This window comes from Opisthorchis viverrini (assembly GCF_000715545.1).
Source record: "Opisthorchis viverrini unplaced genomic scaffold opera_v5_174, whole genome shotgun sequence".
Classification (NCBI taxonomy): domain Eukaryota; kingdom Metazoa; phylum Platyhelminthes; class Trematoda; order Opisthorchiida; family Opisthorchiidae; genus Opisthorchis; species Opisthorchis viverrini.
In genome coordinates, this window is record NW_008751832.1 from 869,004 (window position 1) to 890,433 (window position 21,430).

At 43.9% G+C, this 21,430-nt stretch overlaps 2 protein-coding genes across 2 annotated transcripts in view; one reads left to right on the plus strand and one right to left on the minus strand.

Moving 5' to 3' along the window:
* Window positions 1-2,744: 2,744 nt before the first annotated feature.
* The window catches only part of T265_07561 (hypothetical protein), a gene marked incomplete at both ends in the record, with an annotated part of 32,487 nt that continues 13,801 nt past the window's right edge, over window positions 2,745-21,430 (plus strand). Inside the window, 2 exons of the mRNA XM_009173111.1 lie at window positions 2,745-2,935; window positions 18,985-20,390. Of these exons, the coding sequence (XP_009171375.1) occupies window positions 19,321-20,390 (1,070 nt within the window). The remainder of the gene's footprint in view (window positions 2,936-18,984; window positions 20,391-21,430) is intronic.
* T265_07562 (hypothetical protein) overlaps window positions 19,104-21,430 on the minus strand; it is a gene marked incomplete at both ends in the record, with an annotated part of 41,504 nt that continues 39,177 nt past the window's right edge. The window contains 2 exons of the mRNA XM_009173112.1: window positions 19,104-19,361; window positions 19,616-19,725. Coding sequence (XP_009171376.1) covers window positions 19,104-19,361; window positions 19,616-19,725 — 368 coding nt within the window. The remainder of the gene's footprint in view (window positions 19,362-19,615; window positions 19,726-21,430) is intronic.

Below are 21,430 nucleotides of genomic sequence, written 5' to 3' on the forward strand. Positions count from 1 at the left end.
GCATTTTTACTAGATGACGTATCGGTCCTACTAATAACTAGGAAAGAGTATACGGAACCAGCTACCAATGAAAATAAGAACGGATTGCTGCTAATGAGAATGGAAATCTCAATATACGTATGCAAAACATGGGCACGTTTTTCACCCGCCTGCTAAGTGAATGGAAGTCAAGTTTCTTCCATTATACATTATACATTATACTATATGAATCTAAGCCTCCAATTTCATTTTAAACAAGGTGCCATCAGGTTCAGTCCTGTGCTGGTTCCTGGATAACTAAAAGCGCCGCTGCCGTTCTTAAAATTCCGTACATTTCGGAATAACAATGGGTTCTTTTTTAGGCATCTAAGATTCTCTATTTTAGAGAAATCGGGTATCTACAATAGCTAGATATCATCCAGCTTACGGACATTCGCTATTTTCACCGATTTAGCTTCTAATATCGCTATCCTCATTCTTTGTATCGGATTGTTTGTTCGTGAACCGTCCACCACATCACGCTTTGTCGTGAAAATTCCGTTGTGGCTATCGAACTTGGTGTTAGTAGCATATTAGTTCATCATCCGGACTTCACTTCTATTCACAGAATCACTTGTCCTCATACTTACCGGACAGTGCGCTGTTTCACGCAGCTCGGCCTGTTGTGAATACGTCCCGTCTAGCTACTGTACTTTATTCGGTTTCCTGGATTTCCAGTTTGAAGAGGAGTGTGACAAGTGCCTCACCTTCATTACGCAAACTTCTGGAATTTGTCTCCTTTAAAAAAGGAAATTGACTGAGCGCTGTTTCTGGATATTCTGGGCCCACTGATAAATCTTCAGCTAGGGGGAGTTCTACAGAACCGATTCCCTTGACATGTAATTTCAACCACTGACCGGAGATCGCGGGATTGAAACTATCTCTGTTTCGTGAGCTTCGCACTGCTGATGATTCTCAACAAATATGGAGCAAGCATGAAATGTCTCTAGATTTTTCAGCATAGAATGTCTTCCTTCACAAGCTGAGCGAGATCTCAGTTGAACAGTACCAAATCTCCTCATATCACCGTTAGCTCTAATTCCACTACTAATATCTTCCCCCGTCAATTTTTTATTGTCGACTGCTCCCACTTGAACAAGGAAAAACTTAAACCACCGGTGAGATTTTTTTCCTCCAACTATTTCAAAGCATACACTTTCAATACCACTCGTTAAGGCATTGTTAGGCAGATTAAACATGACCCAATGCAGAACAGGTACTACCCAGATTGTAGACCGATTCATGGATTTATGACTGCTCATGAATTAGTGCTATTTTGCGCTCCAGAGTGCTTCTTGCAATACACCGGACCATTACGAAAGATGAATGCCTGTAACATACTACTAGAGAAACGAGATGAACGTAAGCTATCCGATATCACATTGCCTTCCCTAAATACGTATCGTCAAACCAATTTAGTAGAGATGAACGGTTTAAGATTTTATCTGTCCCCTTGAGCAAACAAAAAATCATTGACAGCTGAGTCTACTTGGCTGTCAAACTTAACGCGGAGAGTGAGGTGTGCGAGAATAAGGAGCGACTGTCTGGCGATTTCAGCCACAGCGTACCTACAGGGCACTGTTCGACACAAATCTAAAGCCATCTATTAGGTCACTCTGGGCCTCCACAGTGGCATCTATCGTATAGTTTTGAAAGCTTTCATCACCCTTCCCGATACCCTGCATCCAGCCAACTGACCAAAAAGAACGATTTACAGCCCTTTCTGAATTCGTTCTAGGTGCTTGAAGAACTGTCTGTGTGTCTATATGTGTCCTTGTTCAATCAGTTTGTCTATTTTTGTGGGAGCAGGCAGGCACATTGATAAACTCACGTGGAATCGGCTTGGTGGGGAAGACTCTCCTTTAGTTTTGTCTTTTTATGGGATCAGTCTTAAAGATGACTAGTGATATGGTCACAGAAGGGACTCCGTCAGATACCTTGATGGGCCTTTGAATAAATTTTCCGTCGTCCGTATCTGTAAACACAGAAGGTTGGGCAGTACGCCTTACAGAGTCATTTTCTGAGTTCTGAACTGTACTGTTCCGGAAATCCATCTGCACCTACGAAAGAATACTCAGGGTGAATTAAATTTCCTCTTCTGAGCAAATCTTACTGGCTCTACCTCACAGGCTGTACAGTCCAAGTTCTAAATTTCATGAACTTGGTTGAGAGTAAAAATGTCGATAGAAAATTGAATGGTCCCGGTTCAATATAGACAGCTAAACAATACATACCCATCCAGATAAAAGCTAAGACAATCGAACATCAGAACTAAGTTTTTTCTATATCTTTTCTCCCTCCCTTCTCAGACGCAATAATGTGAATGCGGCAGGAACGGATGCTGTTGGTTTTCTGTCAGGTTGCCCAAAATGCCGCACAATCACATTATTCTGACAAATCCTTTGTCCCTGTATGTCACTGCGCGTACGCTGTCGCACATGTCCCAACTTCTGGAGACACCAGCCGTGGACAACCCAACTAGCAAGCGGTTGTGGTTATGTGACAGGGACACGCGAAAACAGATCTAGGGCATGTGCCAGTCCGCTGTGAATTCACTGACGTCTGATTCATGTGCAAGGCCAGTTGACTCACGCACTATCCAGCCGCATGTCTGGCTACGCGCGGTCGCACGCGACGAACACAGACGTGCGCGCATCTCGTCTGTCTACCTTTCTCCGCATATTTTCTCCCTGCAAACCTATCGACCATTGAGACGACTATAGCGCGACCAGTCCCATTTTACTCCGCTTGCGCCAAACCATTTGTCCGTTCGTTCACTTATTCGGCACAGGCAACCGGAGGACTGGCACCTGCAATCAACCACCAATTGGGTGTTTGGGAGTAATCCAGGTGTCAAATCCACGCACACCACGGACCGGTTCGCTGGATCGGTGACTTTGGAGCATTAACGGCGCGAGTAAGTGATCCGCGTATTCATAGTTCGTTCACATGTGCTGCAACGCAACTAGCCGAATGACTATTCGAAAGTCCCCGATTTGTGGAAGTGAGATTGACTTAACTTAGCACATTTACAAACCCGGAATAGTTTCACCTCCACTGACATCTTTTGAATACAATTGGTGTCTAAAATACCCGGTACTTCTGTCAACTAGTAAGCTATGAGTTGAATCTGACTGCTTATTTGTAAGTTAGGATAAGATGCGTTAGCTTCAGAAAGTTCTGGCTGGTTTTTGAGCTCTTTTGTCAGGTTGCGTTAGCTAACACATCTATGTCGGCTGCAACACATACAAGCGTATGACGTACTTAAGCCCGATGGCCTTGCAAATTATTGGAAGGGCTACTTCAGCTGCACCAGTTTATGTTACTCTGACAGCTTGTAAGTGCCTCGCAGTGACGTCCGTTGCTGGGACTGACTCCGACCCTTATACTGCGTATGAGACCAGTCGAAGAACACATTGCCGGTTTACACTATTGCTGGGTGTGTCGTGTATCCAATCGCAACAGGATTTTGTGTGAACATCAATCCGGAACACCATTCAGTTCTGTTGACTCATAAGTGTGCGGGACTCACCCGGGCTGCCGGCAGTGGGCCTTCTCTAAAACCCAGTCTCGGTCCGGGAGGCCTGACTAAACTCAGTCACATTTTGTAGAATAGCCCACCATCTGGAGATCCTATCGCATATATACGGGCTGTTCTGGACCTTGATCATTCCATCTGACGCAGTCACGCTCAATCGACCAAGTCTATAAGCGTTCCGCGACGTCGGTGAGCGATGCTCGAGTTGCGGACAATCATGCCAGGTCAGCTGACAATGTCAAACGGGCAAAATGGTCGCTCGATAGTTTCGGCTGTTGCCGTGTTTTTTTCGTGAATCAGCTGTACCAACTGGTTCGGTGAAAACTAAGAAGAACAGGGACCGATGGACCATCATTTATTTGGAATTGCTGGGTTTATGAAATACAAAACTATGGATGAAAGCGATTCTGCCAGCACACAGTATTTAGTATCTCTCCAACAATATACATCTGGTGAGCGTGTTCTACACCAAACAAACGGCGAGCATCCTTCATGTTTGCATACAGGCACGCCTGATTCCTGACCCCACCAAAAAACGAAGTCCCAAAACCTGTGGAACCTAAGCGTTTCGGTTTTTCAGGTTTTCAAACTCTGTGAAATAAGGAATTATCGGCGGGCAAGAGTGGGGAGTTTGTTGGAGATTTTCAAAAGAAACTGCCAGTGAGACTTGTGTTTCGGTTGTCGACCGGTCTTCCAGTAAATGCATGAAGGACGATACACTGTTTTCTCGTATGCTACAGCAGATTTGTAGTTGTAATCGGCCGACGAAGTCTTATCAACTCGCATGCAATTTGTACTCTTTTTGATTACATTTTGCATTGTGTAACAGTTTTAAAAACGCCTATATGAATAAGTATGTGATCTTACCGATTGCCGAACTTTCGATGAACTATCGATGACGCTTAAAGCCATTTCATTTGGCATTCCACCTAGTGGGAGGAAGATCACACAGTGACCATGAGTGAATCATGTGGTTGGAACGTGTCACCAATGCGATCTTTTTTATTGCCGGTAGCCATCGTATCACGCTTGTTAATGATAAAAATAGGATAGTCCTAACACTCTCGTAAAGGTGACAGTTTAGAAGTGGATTGCTTATTTCAAAAAAACAATGGAAGCATTACAGCTATCTGTATCGAAAGATTCTGGACGACGGACTACAAGCTAACTAGTCAGGGTGGATTTCGTTCGGGTAAGACAGGTCGGAATCGCCCGTATTTAGGGCTGTGATTCCGTTTATCTTTGGCCCAGTTTGATCGGTTTCATTCCGAGAACGGTTACCAAGTCTAATTCCTCTGTTTCAGATGTCCTCACGACTCGCTCACCATTCTTGCGTTCATTTTTGTGCTTGGCTATATCCATATTTTGACTTCTGGTTTTCCACATCCCAGCATGCAGCCAAAGTGAGCTATCCGTCAGTATAAGATTTTGCTGATATTTCGGATAAATTCGGCCACCTTGCCACGTGGTGGCAGCGGCCTTGGTTCAGACTGGGAGCACCCCGCGTCGCCACCGCCTGAAGTGATGTGACATGATAACATACTGCACCAGGTGTATACCAAGGCCATTGCTATGTGTACAAAAAGCCGAAGGCAGCGCGAGCACCAATTCTATTATTGTATTAGCCAGAGGGACCGTTCGATCTGGCCGGTTTGGTACTTCTCGGCGCTGAGTACATATCCACTTCCATCATACCCCCTAACGAGGAGCGTGATATCTGATATTATAAGGCCAGGTTCTAGATGAGGTGCCGCCCCACACTTCGTATGCTTACAGTGGTTGTTAAAACGCCATTAATAATTGCTAGCTATGAGTGATATTATATCGTGTGCTTATCGAACTTTTGTTTTCCTCCAATTTTCGATGCATTAACTTGTAACCTGAGGAACGACACAACAATGTGCTTTTCTCAAAGAAAAATAGCATAAAAGCCAACATGAACGGGGGTAGCCGTATTCCCTGTCATCCATAGTTGGTATTTCCCTCTAGTAGATGGTCAAACGAATATCACGTTTGTGGCGCTACGAAAGAATGATATTTAAATCGTCAGCTTAACACCTGTAACTTAGAGACGAGTCACAAAGTTCAATAACTCCACTTTCAGAGACACAGTATTGCATTCCCGTCTTCAGTTCATCTCGGGAAAAACACTGAAGCACCATATGACTTGCTCGTTGTCTCCTTGGCATCGTGTAGCGTACGTGATCTTTTGTCAACTACCTATCTGCTGGTCTATGAAACCGCAAGAAGCTCAGCTCGTCTAATGGAAAAAACAGCCTATTGTGAAAGGCTACTTCGGATTATCTCTGTGTATTTTAAATCCCATTGGTGAAACAAAAGTTCAGTTTTGGCCCCCTTTCGGTGCCTAGCTGCCTTCCACTCTAAGCCTTACGGTCAGTAATTTCGCGCTCTAACCACTTGGTCCAACTCGCCCCGAAATCCAAAAGATTGGCTTATGTGCCATCCGCTTGGTATGTACAAATTGAACAAGTGAGGGCTCATCACACTGCTGTTCAGCCGCCTGTGATCAAGCGGCCAAGTGTCCAATCGCTGGCTAGAAGTTCGTGGGTTCGATACACCTTCATATTCTTGAGATGCGCACTGCTGATGATTCCCAATAAGGACGAAACACTTGTACATTGCTTCTTGGTTTTTCAGCATAGATTGGCTTCACTGGCAGGGCGAAATCTCAATTGGAAAAAATGCATACAACAGCCAGTTTGTGTTGGGCTTCCATGGATTATATATAAAAAAGTGGTTGTAGCGACGTGCCACCTCGAAACTTGGTCGTATTAACGAAGTGCTGTGTATTGTGCGGTTAGATTGAGTAATCATGATACAATACGAGACGTTTCTTCCGTTTGGTTCGCAAGGCATAGAGAGTTGTCTAGACGTGACGTGCTACTCATAAGGCTGCTGAAAACTCCTCGCTCTTTTCGTGACTCTGCAGTCAGGCGCACTCTCCGATTTACCCTCAACCGCTTCAGTTGAGGCGCACTATCATAAACGGGAAATTCAGCCTCATTCCCTTATGCCTCCTGTTGGTCGTCAGAAACTTTGACAGTGTCTGGCTATTCAGGATGTCCCTTTCAAATTTATATCTGTTACCAGGGCATTGTATGCGAACTCCTGTGGACGAGGATGAGTATACAGCAAGCTTTTGCTTGAGTTCACTCCCAGTGGTGTAAGATAAGACTGTCCTCTCTTCAACTTGGTTATTCATGTCCTTCTTGAAATTTCTGTTTTTCACTGCAACGTCGGGGGTCGAAATGCTCCCGGGACGTTCCCTCACAGACGTTGAGTATGCAGATGACATTGTCCTCCTGGGTTCAGATCCTTCAAAACTGTAAACCATTTTAAATAAACTAAGTAATTCTACCGCATGGTTTGGCATACGCTTCACACCTTCAAAGTGTAAAGTGCTGCTACAAGACTGGGTTTGGTCAAATCCAAACCTCTTGCCTGCAGACGAGCTAATCGACGTGGTAGATAAATCTGTTTACCTGGGCGGTGTCGGTGGATTGGCTAGAGATTAATTATCGAATCCGGAAGGCCGGTACAACTGTACCACCCTCACATACTTATGTGACAGATGTGAGATCATTTTGTTTATCAATGGCAGAGTTTCCTACTGCTTTATGAACCACTGACGCGGCCTCTACGCGCAGAAAACACAAAATATGTCGGTGTCTCTGAGGCGTTGATCGGGTCTGGTGGGAACATTTGATCAGCAGTGCTGAGGTGCTTCAGACTGTTTTAGGAGACAGGAACTCCTCATGGTAGATGAATTACTCAATCTCCATAAGTTACGCTGGTTAGGACATGTACTCCGCATGCCAGAGCACCGTCCGCCTCGCGGAGCTCTTTTCCCCAACCCTGTGATGAGTGGAAGTGACCGAGAGGTAACAGTATATGATCTGGCGACGAAGTATGAGGACACTAACAGTTGCCGCCTCCCTGGATGGAGACCCGGGGACTCAGTTCACCAATGACAATGGCAGAAATGGTCGCACATTCATTGGCGCCCGTGCATCTAAGCTATCACCTCCAGTGCGCATAACTAACTGTAGATGCTGTCGCCTTCAACGCTTGGCTGTATCTTCCACACTTTCCCACTTTCCAGTGATCGACACTGTAGCAGCTGGAACCAATGTAGTCACGGTACATGGTTTATGTTAAATCGACTGAAGTGCCTGTGTGTATATGAGAGTATTTAGAAGCAGTTAGAACATTACTTAGAAGCATTGCTTGGTCTGGCCCATCAGGACCGTATATCTTTGATAATAATGCTAGATGTGCACCTAGCACCAAAGACGATTTGAACATATCATAGACCTGATGCGGAACCTACTGTGGTTCCTCCTAAATGACATCTACCCCGTTGGTTTCCGTTCCGGTCGCTTCCTTGGAACCTTCGCTGTAATTTTCCATGGTGTTTACCTTAATTTATCAGCCTCGTCAATTAACTGTGTGACATTTCCGACTCCATCAATTGCGACAAAATCTCAAAGTGGCTCTGTATGACCATGAGCGATCATGACGAGATACACACCAGCAATAAATTAGATTCTATGTTTAACGTGTGCCTACTGCTAACCTAATGCCAAATACTCACGGCTTGTTCCGTGACGCGACCATTGGTTGAAACGCCAATTATGGCAGCAGAGGTGCACCGATCATCAATACTTAACCGAAAATTCGAAGACAACTTTAGGAAAGAAGTACAGTTCTACTAGTAGTTATATACTGCGTTGGTTCGATTCATGAGGGACTATTCTGAGTCATGTGTACAGATCTTCACGATATGGACACGAAGTAGAAATTTGGTCAAAACACGCAAATTGCCTTGGGACCGACATGCACTCATCGACTCAGGGAAGATTAACTAGTTGGTTTAAATTAGAGGGAGAGAGATTCGTTCCTGGAGAGTAGATACCGGAGTTCATAAGAGCAGTAACAAAGAATACCGTTTATCCTGGCAAACTGCAGACAACCTGGTCCGAACCGGACAGGAGCTGCACTTATGAACAAGTCACAAAGCATGTAGCATCGTCTAAGCAAAGCGATCCGACATACAATCGTGCATGCCGGGCAAGGTCATCCGCCGACGACCGACATGGGCAAGCCGACATACGTAAAAAAGATGGACATACGCAATCAAGACATTCCTTATCCTTTCGCCGAAGTCAATGTACTATGAATGTTGTCACTGGAAACTTCCCTTTTGAAGGTGAACCCGTTCTGTTCTCCCGACCGCTACAATCCATGAACGAGCAAACTGGATTTAATAGGTTGTACAACTTTGTCGCAGTAAAAGGCCTAGTAAAACAAGCGTTCACGCCGCACGTCGCTGTGAGCATTCACAAGCGTTCTCTTGAACTTCCATGGACGTTCTTTGACTATTAAACAACCACAAAAGAATAATGCGAAGCGACTCCATAATTCCCATAGTAATCATCACCTTCCATTGAATGCGGGGGCGGAGATTGGGCATCACACCACAGACTACTTTCATGATTCATCAGCAGTATACACCGTTATATCCGTAGCCAAAGCGTTCAACACTGATGCTTCATTGTTCACTTTGGTCGAAACATTGTAAATACCAGTAATCGAAACTTCTTGACAAAGCCTGACTGTGGTGTCATTAATCTAACTCTGATTGACTCTTCCAACCTCCTTTCCTCTCTTTAGATATTACCCATGAATTCACATGAGTTTAGACCAGTGTCATTTAAGATCGTGACCGATCACCTGCGTTTCTATCGCGACTACCACGGCTGTTTTCAGGGGCTTAAACTTGATTCCTTATATTACACTTAACCACCCATGTAGTTCACTAGATCCCTTGTCAACGTAAATTAAACTGTTAACATGACATCAGGCGTATTTCCCGCTTATGAGGTTGTCACTCGACCAGCAGCCTAGCCGCGCGACATAGCCTTTAGCATCCGTGAATAGACAGTTTTGTTGATTGCTTTCTTTTTGAAATCGCATTTAAGGTAAACGAACACTAGCCATGTTGGTTTCAGTAAAGAAGTTGAAGTCAATTGGGACAGGTTTGGAAAACGACGTATTTCTTGGTTATACACCTTCCTCAGTTCTTTTATATTTCCCTGAGCCTTCCCATGATATTAGGGGCTAGCTATCGGACCCAACTTGATTAATTTTTGTTCCCTCTTTTCATGGTTTGTTCCTGGTTATTTATGCTGCTTCAACTGGGCCAAATTGATTTATCGTTTGCAAACGTGAAAAATTAGCTGTTTGGCATTTGCTGGCACAAATCGAACACCCGATGGTGTTTTTGGAAGCTAGATTGCCCGAAAACAATCGCAAAATGGCACAATCTGGGTAATGTTTTTGTCGAACAAGATGCTGAGGTTTTTGCTTGGATTGATCCGAACGTATTTATACAGCATGTTTGCATTCTGTGAGTGAACAAACATACTCTCCAGAGAATTGCTGAAAACGCTACTTTGAACCCGTTCGCCGTGGTCAATTTCACTTGCTGGTAATCTCAGAATCCCAAGTTGATAAAAATTTCTCATAAACTGAAGAAAGGCGCAGGTTGACGGAAACTCGGGGAACTGCGCCTACCTGATGAGCCCCAAGAAGGGCGAAACCGGGCGTGGGCTAAGAGTTTTCAGCAAACTTGTGAGTAGTTTCTTTTATGAAAACATACTGCGATATCTCGAATATTGTGCCAACTGAATCGTGAGGCGGTCTGTGTGCAGCACATTCAGTCGTAGATTCAGTTGATTCTCTCGTGAAAAACAAATTGATTTGCAAATGAGTGTATTACTCATAAGATTGTTGAAAACTGCCCGAGAGCTCGTGACCGGTTTCGTCCTTCTCGGAGCTCATCAGGTAGGCGCAGTCTCCAAATTTTCCGCCATCTTATGTTCCGCATGAACCCGAATTGAGCGGAGTTCGCCAGTTACTCCATTTCGCATACGACTGGTGACTCAACTGAATCCAGGCCATTTATGATAGTCTCCACCTGACGATTTTCCCAGTAAGGACCAAATGATGGTTCGTACTACAAGAGCCATTGATATTGGGTGGAGAGAGATAATAAATAACTGATAATTAAGATCAAACTAAATCACCAACTAGGCATGTAACCTTGCAAGGGTGCCAAAGACACCCTACGCATTCATTTCCGAGCGGTTGTAACCGGTCCTGCACAAAACCTCTCATTATTTTCCCTTTGAGGTTACTGTTGTGCACATACCTTGTTTTATTTTGAATGCATCTTATAAGGGGAAACCCATACATTTTATTTCACTGCGTGAGTTCGAGCCTAGTTTACTCCAGTAGCTTGAAAAGTTTAAACATGACGTGTGTACATCTAAGGTTTCCTGCCTTGTCTTTTGGACTAAAAATCAGTTCGGTTAAGTTGTCACTTTTGGGTTTTGTTTAGGCGAAATGCGGCGAACAAGAACTTAGGACTTTTTCCGATGGAATTCCACATGATTGAAGTGAATGACGTAGAAGTGGAAAGACTTACTTATGCTTTGTTGGTGAAATCGATGTTCGGTCGGCTTGCGATCCCCAGAGGTGCTGTGGGTTGGTACTGTTGCTATGGTGACTCGCTTCTACCGTTGTTTATAAGGTTGATAGTAGGTTACTGATAACGATGGTTCAGACCGGCAGAAGCTAAAAGGAATATCCTGGAGAGTTTTTCTGCGAAAATTTTATCCACTAAATATCTCAAGTTACTTGTTACTAATACTTCCAATATATTTGAAAATGTGGGGAAACCGTAAATTGTACAACAGAATGGGACGAGAAACTGTTTATGGGAATCTCAGTGACTATGGTAAATTGGTGGGTCCCAGTTACTGAACACCTGTCCTTCCTGATATGGGTCCACGCAGAATTGCGGGAAGCAAGTTCCGAGCTACAAAAACGCCACAGATGTAACGGTGGTTGCTACTAGTGAGGCACGTGAGTAGTATGTTTCCCCGTAAATCCGCTTCGTGTCTCTTGAAAAGTGAGATCTATTACGGAATTTGTGGAGTCGTTTCGTAGCATTTGCTTGCATCTGAGTAACGGTCAATGAATATCCAGGAAAGTTCAGGAAGATGCCTTCAAGGAGCAGTTCGATATTCAAGATGCATATGAGAGTTTTGCTCCCCTGTCCAATAGTCTGTAACTGTTCAGTTGGTGTTTCTCCAATAAACAACTTCGCAGCGAAGGCCTTCTTCCTTTCGCAGGTAGTTCACATTGTTGAGATACTCTTAGTTCCTTAGGTGTTCATACTACTGTGCACGTATTTCTTAGTTTTAAAATTGCATCAAACGTTGCAAGGTGCCATCTTACAGGTATAGTTAAAAAGCATATTGATGTTTCGTATCATAATTTAATTCCTGAAAGCGGCTTTTTATCTGTAAAATGTGGTGCTTTTTTCCAGTTTTTTCTTATTTGTTGTGGTATCAGAATTGCTACAATCGGTAACTGTTGTGTAGAGGACACAGGGTAAGTTTGTTGCAACCGTCCATTCAACATATAGTTGACATGTAGAGAATAATCAACCCTCCACCACTTTACAATGCTCAGTCAAGTGGAGATTTACGTGTTTTTAACTTCTATTGACCCAGAGTGATAGTACGTTTGTAGCACCGAGATGGCGTTGTTGACAACCGAATCCAGCGATGCCCAGTTAACTCTGTATATTCACTATACTGATCGTATCTGCATAGAAAAAGACAAAAAATACCTTAGCCGAGACGTGGGCAAAAACCAACATTGAATTCGCACGCAGCTGACCATTGTTGCAGCTCAACCGCTCCCAGGGAAGGTATTTCAAGGCTACTACGAAAAATTACCATTGAACAAGCGCTACGCTTTCGTTTCATCACGCTAATTTGTTTTGCCATTTGCCGGGGAATTCCGAAACTGGTACATGAATCGGATAATTCGAACTGGAAAGTAAGGTGGAAGGTGTGTGCAACAGCCCATCTGATCTGCCCATAAACTGTGTCACCTGATGAAAAAGTGTGCTAGTTTGGTGCTTTTTTATCTAGGATCATTCAGTTGATCCCTGAAGACTATCCATACACCGCTGGGAAAACATGTTGTGACTAACACTGGACCCACTAGCAATTATACGTAAATAGATAAGCTTTGACAGTGAAGCCTTCAGACACTGAATATCCAACGCAATAATACCGAATCATTTACCGGGAGTTCGCACGAACTCCAAACAACCGATAGAACATTCATGACAGATTTTAAGTCCGAGGTTCTCCCAGGAAACCGAATCACAATGATGTAACACTAACGGACACACACTAACAGAAACGTTAACGGCTGAGACCTCGGAGCGATTTAGCACATTCGAAGCTGAGCTGTTTACCTGACAATCTTTTGAGCATTCAAACGAAGTGGTCCATCATACTCTTCGGTCGGTCATTCCGGTCCAGGTTGCTGTGCGCTTCCTCGTCCGGCTACCCAATTATCTTTCCGTTAAAGGTTTTGTGGTGATATGGTAGCACGACGCTAACATTGTACGGCAGGAAATGAGAACGCAACATTCGAGACGACAATTCGCGCATTCGTGGCCCATTGACTGGCTCAACAGAAGGGATTTTGAACACAGTTTGCTCAGTCCACCAGGTCAGTGAGTATGGATTTCATGCTGGACAATGTGGTTGGCTATATTTTATCCTACACCGCGTTGCTCTGGCGCCTTGTCACCACGTGATCTTAAGCAAAAAAGTGCAGTTGAGCGACGCGATGAGGAAGGGGCCATCGTAGTTTGGTTTGGAAAGGCCGATGTGTTCCAAGGCCCATAAGTTAGGACGCACTGTCTAATGTAACAGAGAAAAAGAGGCTACGTTCTCGATGTGCAATCCATCTTTATATACAAACTACTTGTGTTGGAAGAACAGTCAATCATAGAAAAGCTTAAGTCTGGTGAAGATTGAAACAAAAAATTGTTTAGGTGGAGCTTTTAATCCAAATCTTCTACGAGCCAATTTAGGGGTCAGCTATTCACGTTTGCGTCTCACTATTCAAAGCATCTGAAACTTCTATTCACTCAGAGAATGACATCAAAGCTTACTACCAGAGGATGCATGGAAATTTAATATCAGGATAGTTTGTCAGATGAGTGGATGGTGATTCGGACAGCCCCACTTTTTCCTTTGCAACGATTGACGGGTTTATTCTATCTACATGCACCGAATGCTTTCACAATGGACTGGTCGAGGTAGGACCTTCATATACTTCTACAATATCTGCCTATTTCGCTCGTTTCTTGTTATTAACGTCTCTGGCGTAGAGAATGAAAAAAAATTGACTGGATGTACCAGCTAATGTATTGGAAACATTCGCATTTACAATCGATAGTTCAATCTCATCCCCAAATTATCCTACTTCCAACCAAATTTAAGTTTCATTAATGTAAGTATTCTGCAAACCGTGTAATAAAAAAACCTCGAAATTAACATGAAATTTTCGATTTTCCCACCGAAAGGACATCGGGGTGTTTCTTTTCCGGCAGAGTTTTGTTACTGAAACGTAACTCATACATTGTACGAAAAACCGTCCAGCTGTAGCACTCTTTCGGTTTCTAACTGCCATGCCACCCGAAGGTTGCACGAGGGCTGGAATACTGGCGGGTTGCCCAAGCTTAGACAGGGGAAGTCGAGAGGCAGAGGCCGGGTTCGAACCACGGACCTTTCGTTCAGTGAATTCGCGCTCTAACCACTTGGGCCGTCTCGCCCTATACATGGTATGTACAATGGTTTTTATCTAGGATAAAAAATCTTACCTCTTCCTAATGGCAGAGTTGTCCTTCTCTGGAGTTTTGGTGAGATCTGGTCATTGATTCCTCCTGGGAGGCAACAAGGGAATTAGAACGAAAAAACTCATTCCAAAAGTATTTTGTAAAACTTTGTACTATTATGTTCGGTGACCCACCCAATTTAAATGTTACAACATTGCCACACTACTTCTTTATGCATATCGTCGTAGTTGGACTAATTGTTGACTCAAAGAGAACGTGGGGTCTTCCTTCATCAAACGGGCCACCAGAACTGACTGGACAAAAGTGTTTCATCAGGAGAGTGGTCACGATAATTTGGAACCACAATAGCTCTGAAAATCGGTACAATAGAAAACCACATAATAATATAATATAAGAAGTTAGGCTTGAGTTAGTTCAGTGGTAATGGCGCGAACGTACCAACCGAAAGTTCTGTTTTTTTTAACACAACTCCGGCATTTCAATTGCTCCTATCTTGGCTCGGGCAACCTGGCACTATCCAGATGCTCATGCTTCTGTCGGGTGGCATGACATCGAAAGGGTTTTACAGCTGAACGATCATTTAATAATTTACTAAGTTACTTTTGCTGGGGTTCGACAGAGAGCAACCCCAGAAAATGAGAGCAAATGGGATCAGTTAAGGAGCAGTTCCGTAGTAGTCCTCGTGAACTTAGATGTGTTGGTGAAGTTTAATTGAAGCAAGGTCACTGATTAGAAAACCCGGAGTTTACCTAATTGCGATTGGAAGGAGTGAGATACTGAATATAACCAGCTATTCGGTTCCCAGTTATTTCATTCCTGTTTAGTGCACCTGAGTAGTGGTGACAAATTTCTCCACGCAGCCGCACACAACAAGTGTTGCGTTTTCATTAGACGATATGAAAAAAGCAGGGATTTTTACTCACACGCTAGGCTGATGAATTTTTACGGTCTCTTCTGAATGTGATTTCGATTAAAGCGTGCCTTAAGAACTGATCGGAGTCCATTTTGAGCAGTGACATTTTGGGTGTTTCAAAAAGTCAATGGGAATCGAGGGTCCGACTAAAAGTAATCCCCTCTGGGTTTTTTATAGCTGGCTTTCCCAGAGGTGGATGAATGTAACTGGTCAATGTCACCCATGCTAGACGAGTTTCCTACCGTTAACTGTCCGTTCATCCAGATTCTGTCGAGTACAAAAACACTCACGTGCTCATGTACATCTCATCAAATATACACATATTCTCAAATCTTTTTGAAACTCACGGATCGAGTTAACAGCACTCAGGGAAAGCGCGATAAGTCATGGGATGTACGGAACGCCGTTGTCTCGTGCTTGTAATCTATTGCAGTCAGAACCATATAAGCTGGCCTGTCCGACCGCATGGTTTCTTCAGAATAAATCAGGCTGAAAATGGGGTGCACTTGGCGAATCGAATGGTTTTCAGGCACCGAAATTGACAAGTTCGGTACAGTGAATTGAGAGCAGCCTTCATTCGGCGGAGAACACCCAATGTGACAAAACTATACAAATCTAATAGACGTAACACACTACTCATAAGTTTGCTGAGAACACATCTGACTATTGGTGCCATTTCTGAATGTCAACGCGCACAGTTCCGGGGTGGTGGTACACTTGGCATCCAGCCAACTGGGTGCGTGATTCAATTTAGTTGTGATGTTTTTTACTCTGAGTACGTCAAGACATTTGTCTGCACGTATGGTGCACAAAATTGTGGGCTAGGCACAGCAGTACAACCACACCAAGTTAATGTCAGCTTTCAAGCCATTATGGGCAAAATTCCACTATAACTGGGCACAGGATCATCATCATCATATCGATCGAATTCATTGTCTGCTAGTATCAGCAGCCTGAGAGATTCGAACTATTGTTGTTGTTCCTTCCGTAGGATCCTTTCAATAGACTAGACATGTCCATAAGGCAGGCCTTTAGGGAGTCTTTTGCTTCGTTCCCAGCATGGAAGAATAAGCTACCCTCGAGCAGTAATCAGGGACCATCACAGCCAGGTTTTTGTGTCCGTTGGTTGACCATTTCCAGTTATATCACCGGTTTTGGTTCCTTTGTTTCAAGTTGGAACTCCAAAGACTGAAAAGTTTTTCGAATTGGATTCATTCACGTTGCATTTCTCCTATTTGTCAAGATTAATTTGGCATTTTAAAGGATTTCACATGTCGCCATTCTCACCTTGAGTAACTTTGCACAGAATTTAACGAAGTTTTTTAACATAGGAAATCTCGTGTGAATACTCATTGGAGGGTAGAATTCTTTGTCAAGTGCTAGAGACTATAATCACTTACGTACACATGAATTTTCACCGCACGAGTTCACCTGTTTGGCTGGTACAGGCCGACTGTCAAACATGCCTCTAATGTGTGTTGTTGTATCAGCAGTCTTTCGTGCAAGTCTTCCACGTTTATGACAAAACCGTGGAGTCGTTGTTTTTCTAAAAGGGTTGGTCACGGGCCATTCACTCCATCCAAAACCTGCCGACTGATTTTTATGAAGTTTTATCTGAATGTTATTCGGACAGTAACTCTACTGTACGTGATCCACTCCGTCAACTGCTTTGGATGATATGTTGTTGCCGCAACAACTGCCACTTAGACTGAGTTGCCGGGCCACATGTCGGAGTAGTTGAGGCTACGGCGGTAGCTGATCGGGTGGCTGTCGATATGTTCGTCGTCACCATCGTTAGCGCGCATTTCGGGTTGACAGTTCGTCTCTTCGTGCTCGCGCTCATATGCATAGCAAAGACTACCCTTAAACTCTAACGCAGTTGGTTGTTCGTAAGCAGTCTCACTAGAAGTCCGATTAGTTCGTTCGTGATCCATGTTACTTCGAACGAAAGACCTGCTATCACGCAAATGGACGCTTCCAGAACCCTAGAGTAGTCGCAGGAGCTAATAAGCTAGATAGGCGTGAAATGAGGTTCCACCATCTTACAGAGTTCGCGCTGGCGTTCAAGAGCGAATTAGTTTGCTTCAGCCCACGAAGGTGACACATGCATTGTCATTCACAGCAGTACTTCGAAGAGTTGAAGTATTACAGTGGAAATTTTGGCCAATGACATCTTTTCTCCGTCACACTCATCACGGTCGTGACAGGAGAGAGCACACCAACTTTCCTATAAGCTCTTCTGGAGGCTTTAAAAGGTCAAAATGTTATTGCTCGGGTCATCTTGCAGTCAACCAGGTATACTTCGGAGGGAGCAGAATTCATTTCAGCCAGTTTAAATAGCCTTCAAATAGCCCACATGGCAAAAAAATAAGAGGAGTATCTCATCATAGGAGTCCGGTGTTCTTTTGAAGCTCTTCTTTTTACTTCATGGAAACTGCGTACTTGAGTTTTGGGATTGAACAGCGCACCGAGTGGCCTCCACCTAAAGTTGTGTTGCACTTGAAAATTCAGAATCCATCAAGCAGCCGACTGTGAATTTATGGTTAGTTTTTCCCGGAGCTGGTTGTTTGAAATCCCAATCGTATGCCCAGGGTAGGGTGAACATGAATGTTGGAAATGTTTGTGACAAAAACCTAACAATCAGCAATCTGCTTATTATTATAGCCAGAGGATCAATAAAACGAATGAATAGATGCATTAGACCGATGGGCGATGCAGTTTAGAGGGATCACCTGGCACGAGCGTGTTTTGATGATCAACGGAGTCGTCGAAGAGATAAACATAGTTTTAGAATTGAGTACACTATGCAGTCTGACCTGCAGTAGGGAACAGCTCGCCACAAAATCAGATCTTTTAAGGCGAAAATCGCGTTTAACTATGCTCTCAAATGTTTTTTACTCTGGTGGAAACTACTCAGCTAATTACATTCTGTAACCATTTCCGGAGAAGTTGGTTGTGACTGTTCATCCCTTTCTAATCAATCTCGTTTAGTTCGCACCTTTCCAGGTTCCATTAAATTTTAAGACAGGCAAGTTTGTATATCTAATGAATCGCACAATACTTTCAAGTGATCTTTGGTTGAAATGATTACAGCGAGGTGTTTGGGAGGGGAGGGGGCTAGTTGTGGTGTTAAGATTATGTTGTTTATTAGGCTGCCGATAAAATTCGCGAAGCATCAGAGTGATTTAGTATGCTCTAACCTTAGCTGGACACATCACTGCTCGCTGGCCCATCCGTAGAGCATAAGAAACAATGGTCACCAATATCTTGCTCCACAATCCCGATAGAAGTCGATAAATTTTCAAGTTTCACAGACTGGCCGGGGTTTCTACGCTTTCTTTTGCACTTAAAATACAAAACTTTAAGTGTATATTCACTTTTATCCACTATTATGAGTGGGATGGGACAACTAATGAACTCGCAAGTATCAACATCACGAAGTGACGGGAAACTTGGTTTGTGTACATTTTATGAAACTCCAGTACGGTAACATATTGTCAGAATATTGGTGGCTTGGATGCATTCATTCGTAGTTGATTAGGTGACTGTTGATCTGTTCGCAAAGCATGTCGTTTCGCCAGGGCGAGCGCTAATTATGTCTCCTCGAATGGCGCCGAAACGTCTTCAAGTCAACTGGCAAGTTTGGCGAACAGAACAACAGTCACCTGATCAATCACCAGATAACACAGACTGTTAGCATGTCAGTACCTACACGTACAAGATCCACAATTGCTAACAAATATGATTTTGGTATTCCAGGTTCTCGCTACACGACTTCCGATTTCTTTGGTGTGAAGTATCCCAGGATCGCACCTTTTCTTTCTGCGTATCAGCGAGGAGGAAACCAAACGTCACTGAATCTCATTCTGTGTAAGATCCTATTCGTCAACCGTGGAGTGCCTAACGGATACCCGCGTTCTTTTGGAACCCGCCAGATTTAACGGTTTTGCTTGCAACGTGGAGGAGCCAAAAGATAACCCGCCATTGGTTGTTCCAGAGGGAGCTTCGTCCTCCCTGGACAGTCCGGATAATTCAGAACATGCTTCCGAGGCTGAAGTTGGTGGTACACGAACAAATGAGCTGCATGATGAAAGTATGACTGATCCACAATTCCCGGAACCACCAGAGGAAGGCATCTACTTGGATAGAGATGAAAATCAGGAACCAGCTCTTGGCTACGCCACTCAGTCGATGATAGACAGAAACGTACAACAGAAAAGTGGTGAGGACAATATACATTCTTCAGCTCAGTTCTTTGAGCAATCTGCATCGTATCCAACAAGCTCTGACGAACAAATGAGGGACTACTGCTTCGTGGAGCACTCGGGGTTACAGAAGAATGCTGTTGTTGAAACAGGCGATGAAGGTCCAATTGAAGAAGAAAACTCACCGGGATTCGAACCGCCTCATCCAGAAAATGGTCACAATAGTGAAGAAAGTTGTGGCTCCTTTCTGCTAATAAAGTCCGGAGCGGCTGTTGACCAGGAAGTAGTACAAAATCTTCAGACAAGAAATAATGGAGCGACGGGCTCTACAGAACTTGTTTCAGAACCGCCAGCCTATAGCGAATTGCAATGTGGACTCGTCGTGGAATCAACTGAAACGAACTCAAATAGCCATCTCACCCAACCTGTTGAATCGCACTCTCCAAGCGAATTCAGCTACCACTCCGAAACACGGTTTGAACAAGGCTTACAACAACCGTTTATAAGTGTGAAATCAGCTGATCTAGAGTTTGATTCACCATTACAAGCAGACGAAACTGCTCTCCAAGACACATCGATGGACACCACAGTTGGAGTTTCTGAGCTGTTATCGGATCAAACCTGTCCGGAACCGCAAACACAGACACTGACATGCTACGAAGATCTTACCGGCTCAGTTGGCATAGAACAAGGCTATCAGACAAGCTTCGATGGTGGCAGTAGCTATCACGATGATGTGCCGCTCGAGGAGGTAGATGACTTCCAGTGTAGAGAAGCTCTAAACAACGATGCTGGGCAAGAGGAAATCCAAGTTCCACATGTCCAAGAACAACCAGTCTGTATCACAGAAAACTTGACACACCCACCTAAAGGTGTTCCGGATACAGAACTTTATGGAGTGGTTGAGGAAACACCTAGGCCATCTTTTCAAGAGATATGTGCAGATTTAGATAGGAAAAAGTGAGTTTTTTGTCTGAACCTTTTGTTATGAATTACGGAAGGACTGTTTGATTGTTCAAATGGTTTAGAAACATTAAGATACTCGTTTTAATTGGGTAAGTTATGGGATGTGTAAGTTGGCGTAGGATCGCTTGTCGGTACGTCCATCTACGATGGATTTGCAAATCTAAGAAATGTTAATTTTGATGGAATATTGTGAGGCTTCAAAATTCTGTGTAACCTAGCAGCAACATATCTCCAGGGCTTGGGTGATTGAGCGTTCATAGTGAGTGCCTGATGGGTATTCTTGTCGGATCTACTTCGTTTGCTTCTTGCCATGTTTAGAATTCTCTGAAAACCCGTATGGAAACGTAAGCGCTGCGAACCTCGAAAGTGTACAAACTATCGGAAGGTTTCATGAATCACTGAACAAACAACATCGGCAAAAGAGAATAAAAACGAATGCCACACTGAATTTGATTTCATTTCGGTTTGTTCCGGAACACTTGGTGTTTGTCGTCAACAGAAAGTTTCACAACACCTGAATATAAGTAAACCAAAGAAAAATCAATGAAATAAATTTGTTGGGGACACAACAATCAGTGACTTTAAATTTAATCTCGATCACATTCATGGTTTGCCTCGGCGCTGCGCATGAGGCTTTTCCACGGGCTTTCTCTTAGTTCACTTCAAACAAGGGTTTGCAAAATCAAAGCCCGATTCTGAAAGCCAGACTGTTATCAGGGGATAGAAAACCGACAATTTGCCGTGCGGTCGATTGGCCGTCACGTGATCGGACCACCGTAACTAGGGCTCGAATGCGAATTGCCTTCATGCGCACGCCTCATATTGCGCGGACGAATCGCAGCTCGCAGCCGTCCCCAGACAGCAGATCCCGGTACTTAGACAGCACGTGCTACGTTCCCGAGGCAGTGAGACTAAGTCACATGACTGTTATCGGCCATGCGGACATTCAGTGGGCTAGGCGGTGAATTTCTTCGGCCTTGTGTTATCAGCCCTAAGGGGTTACTGGCCTTTATTTCGCTACACAACGTACGTGC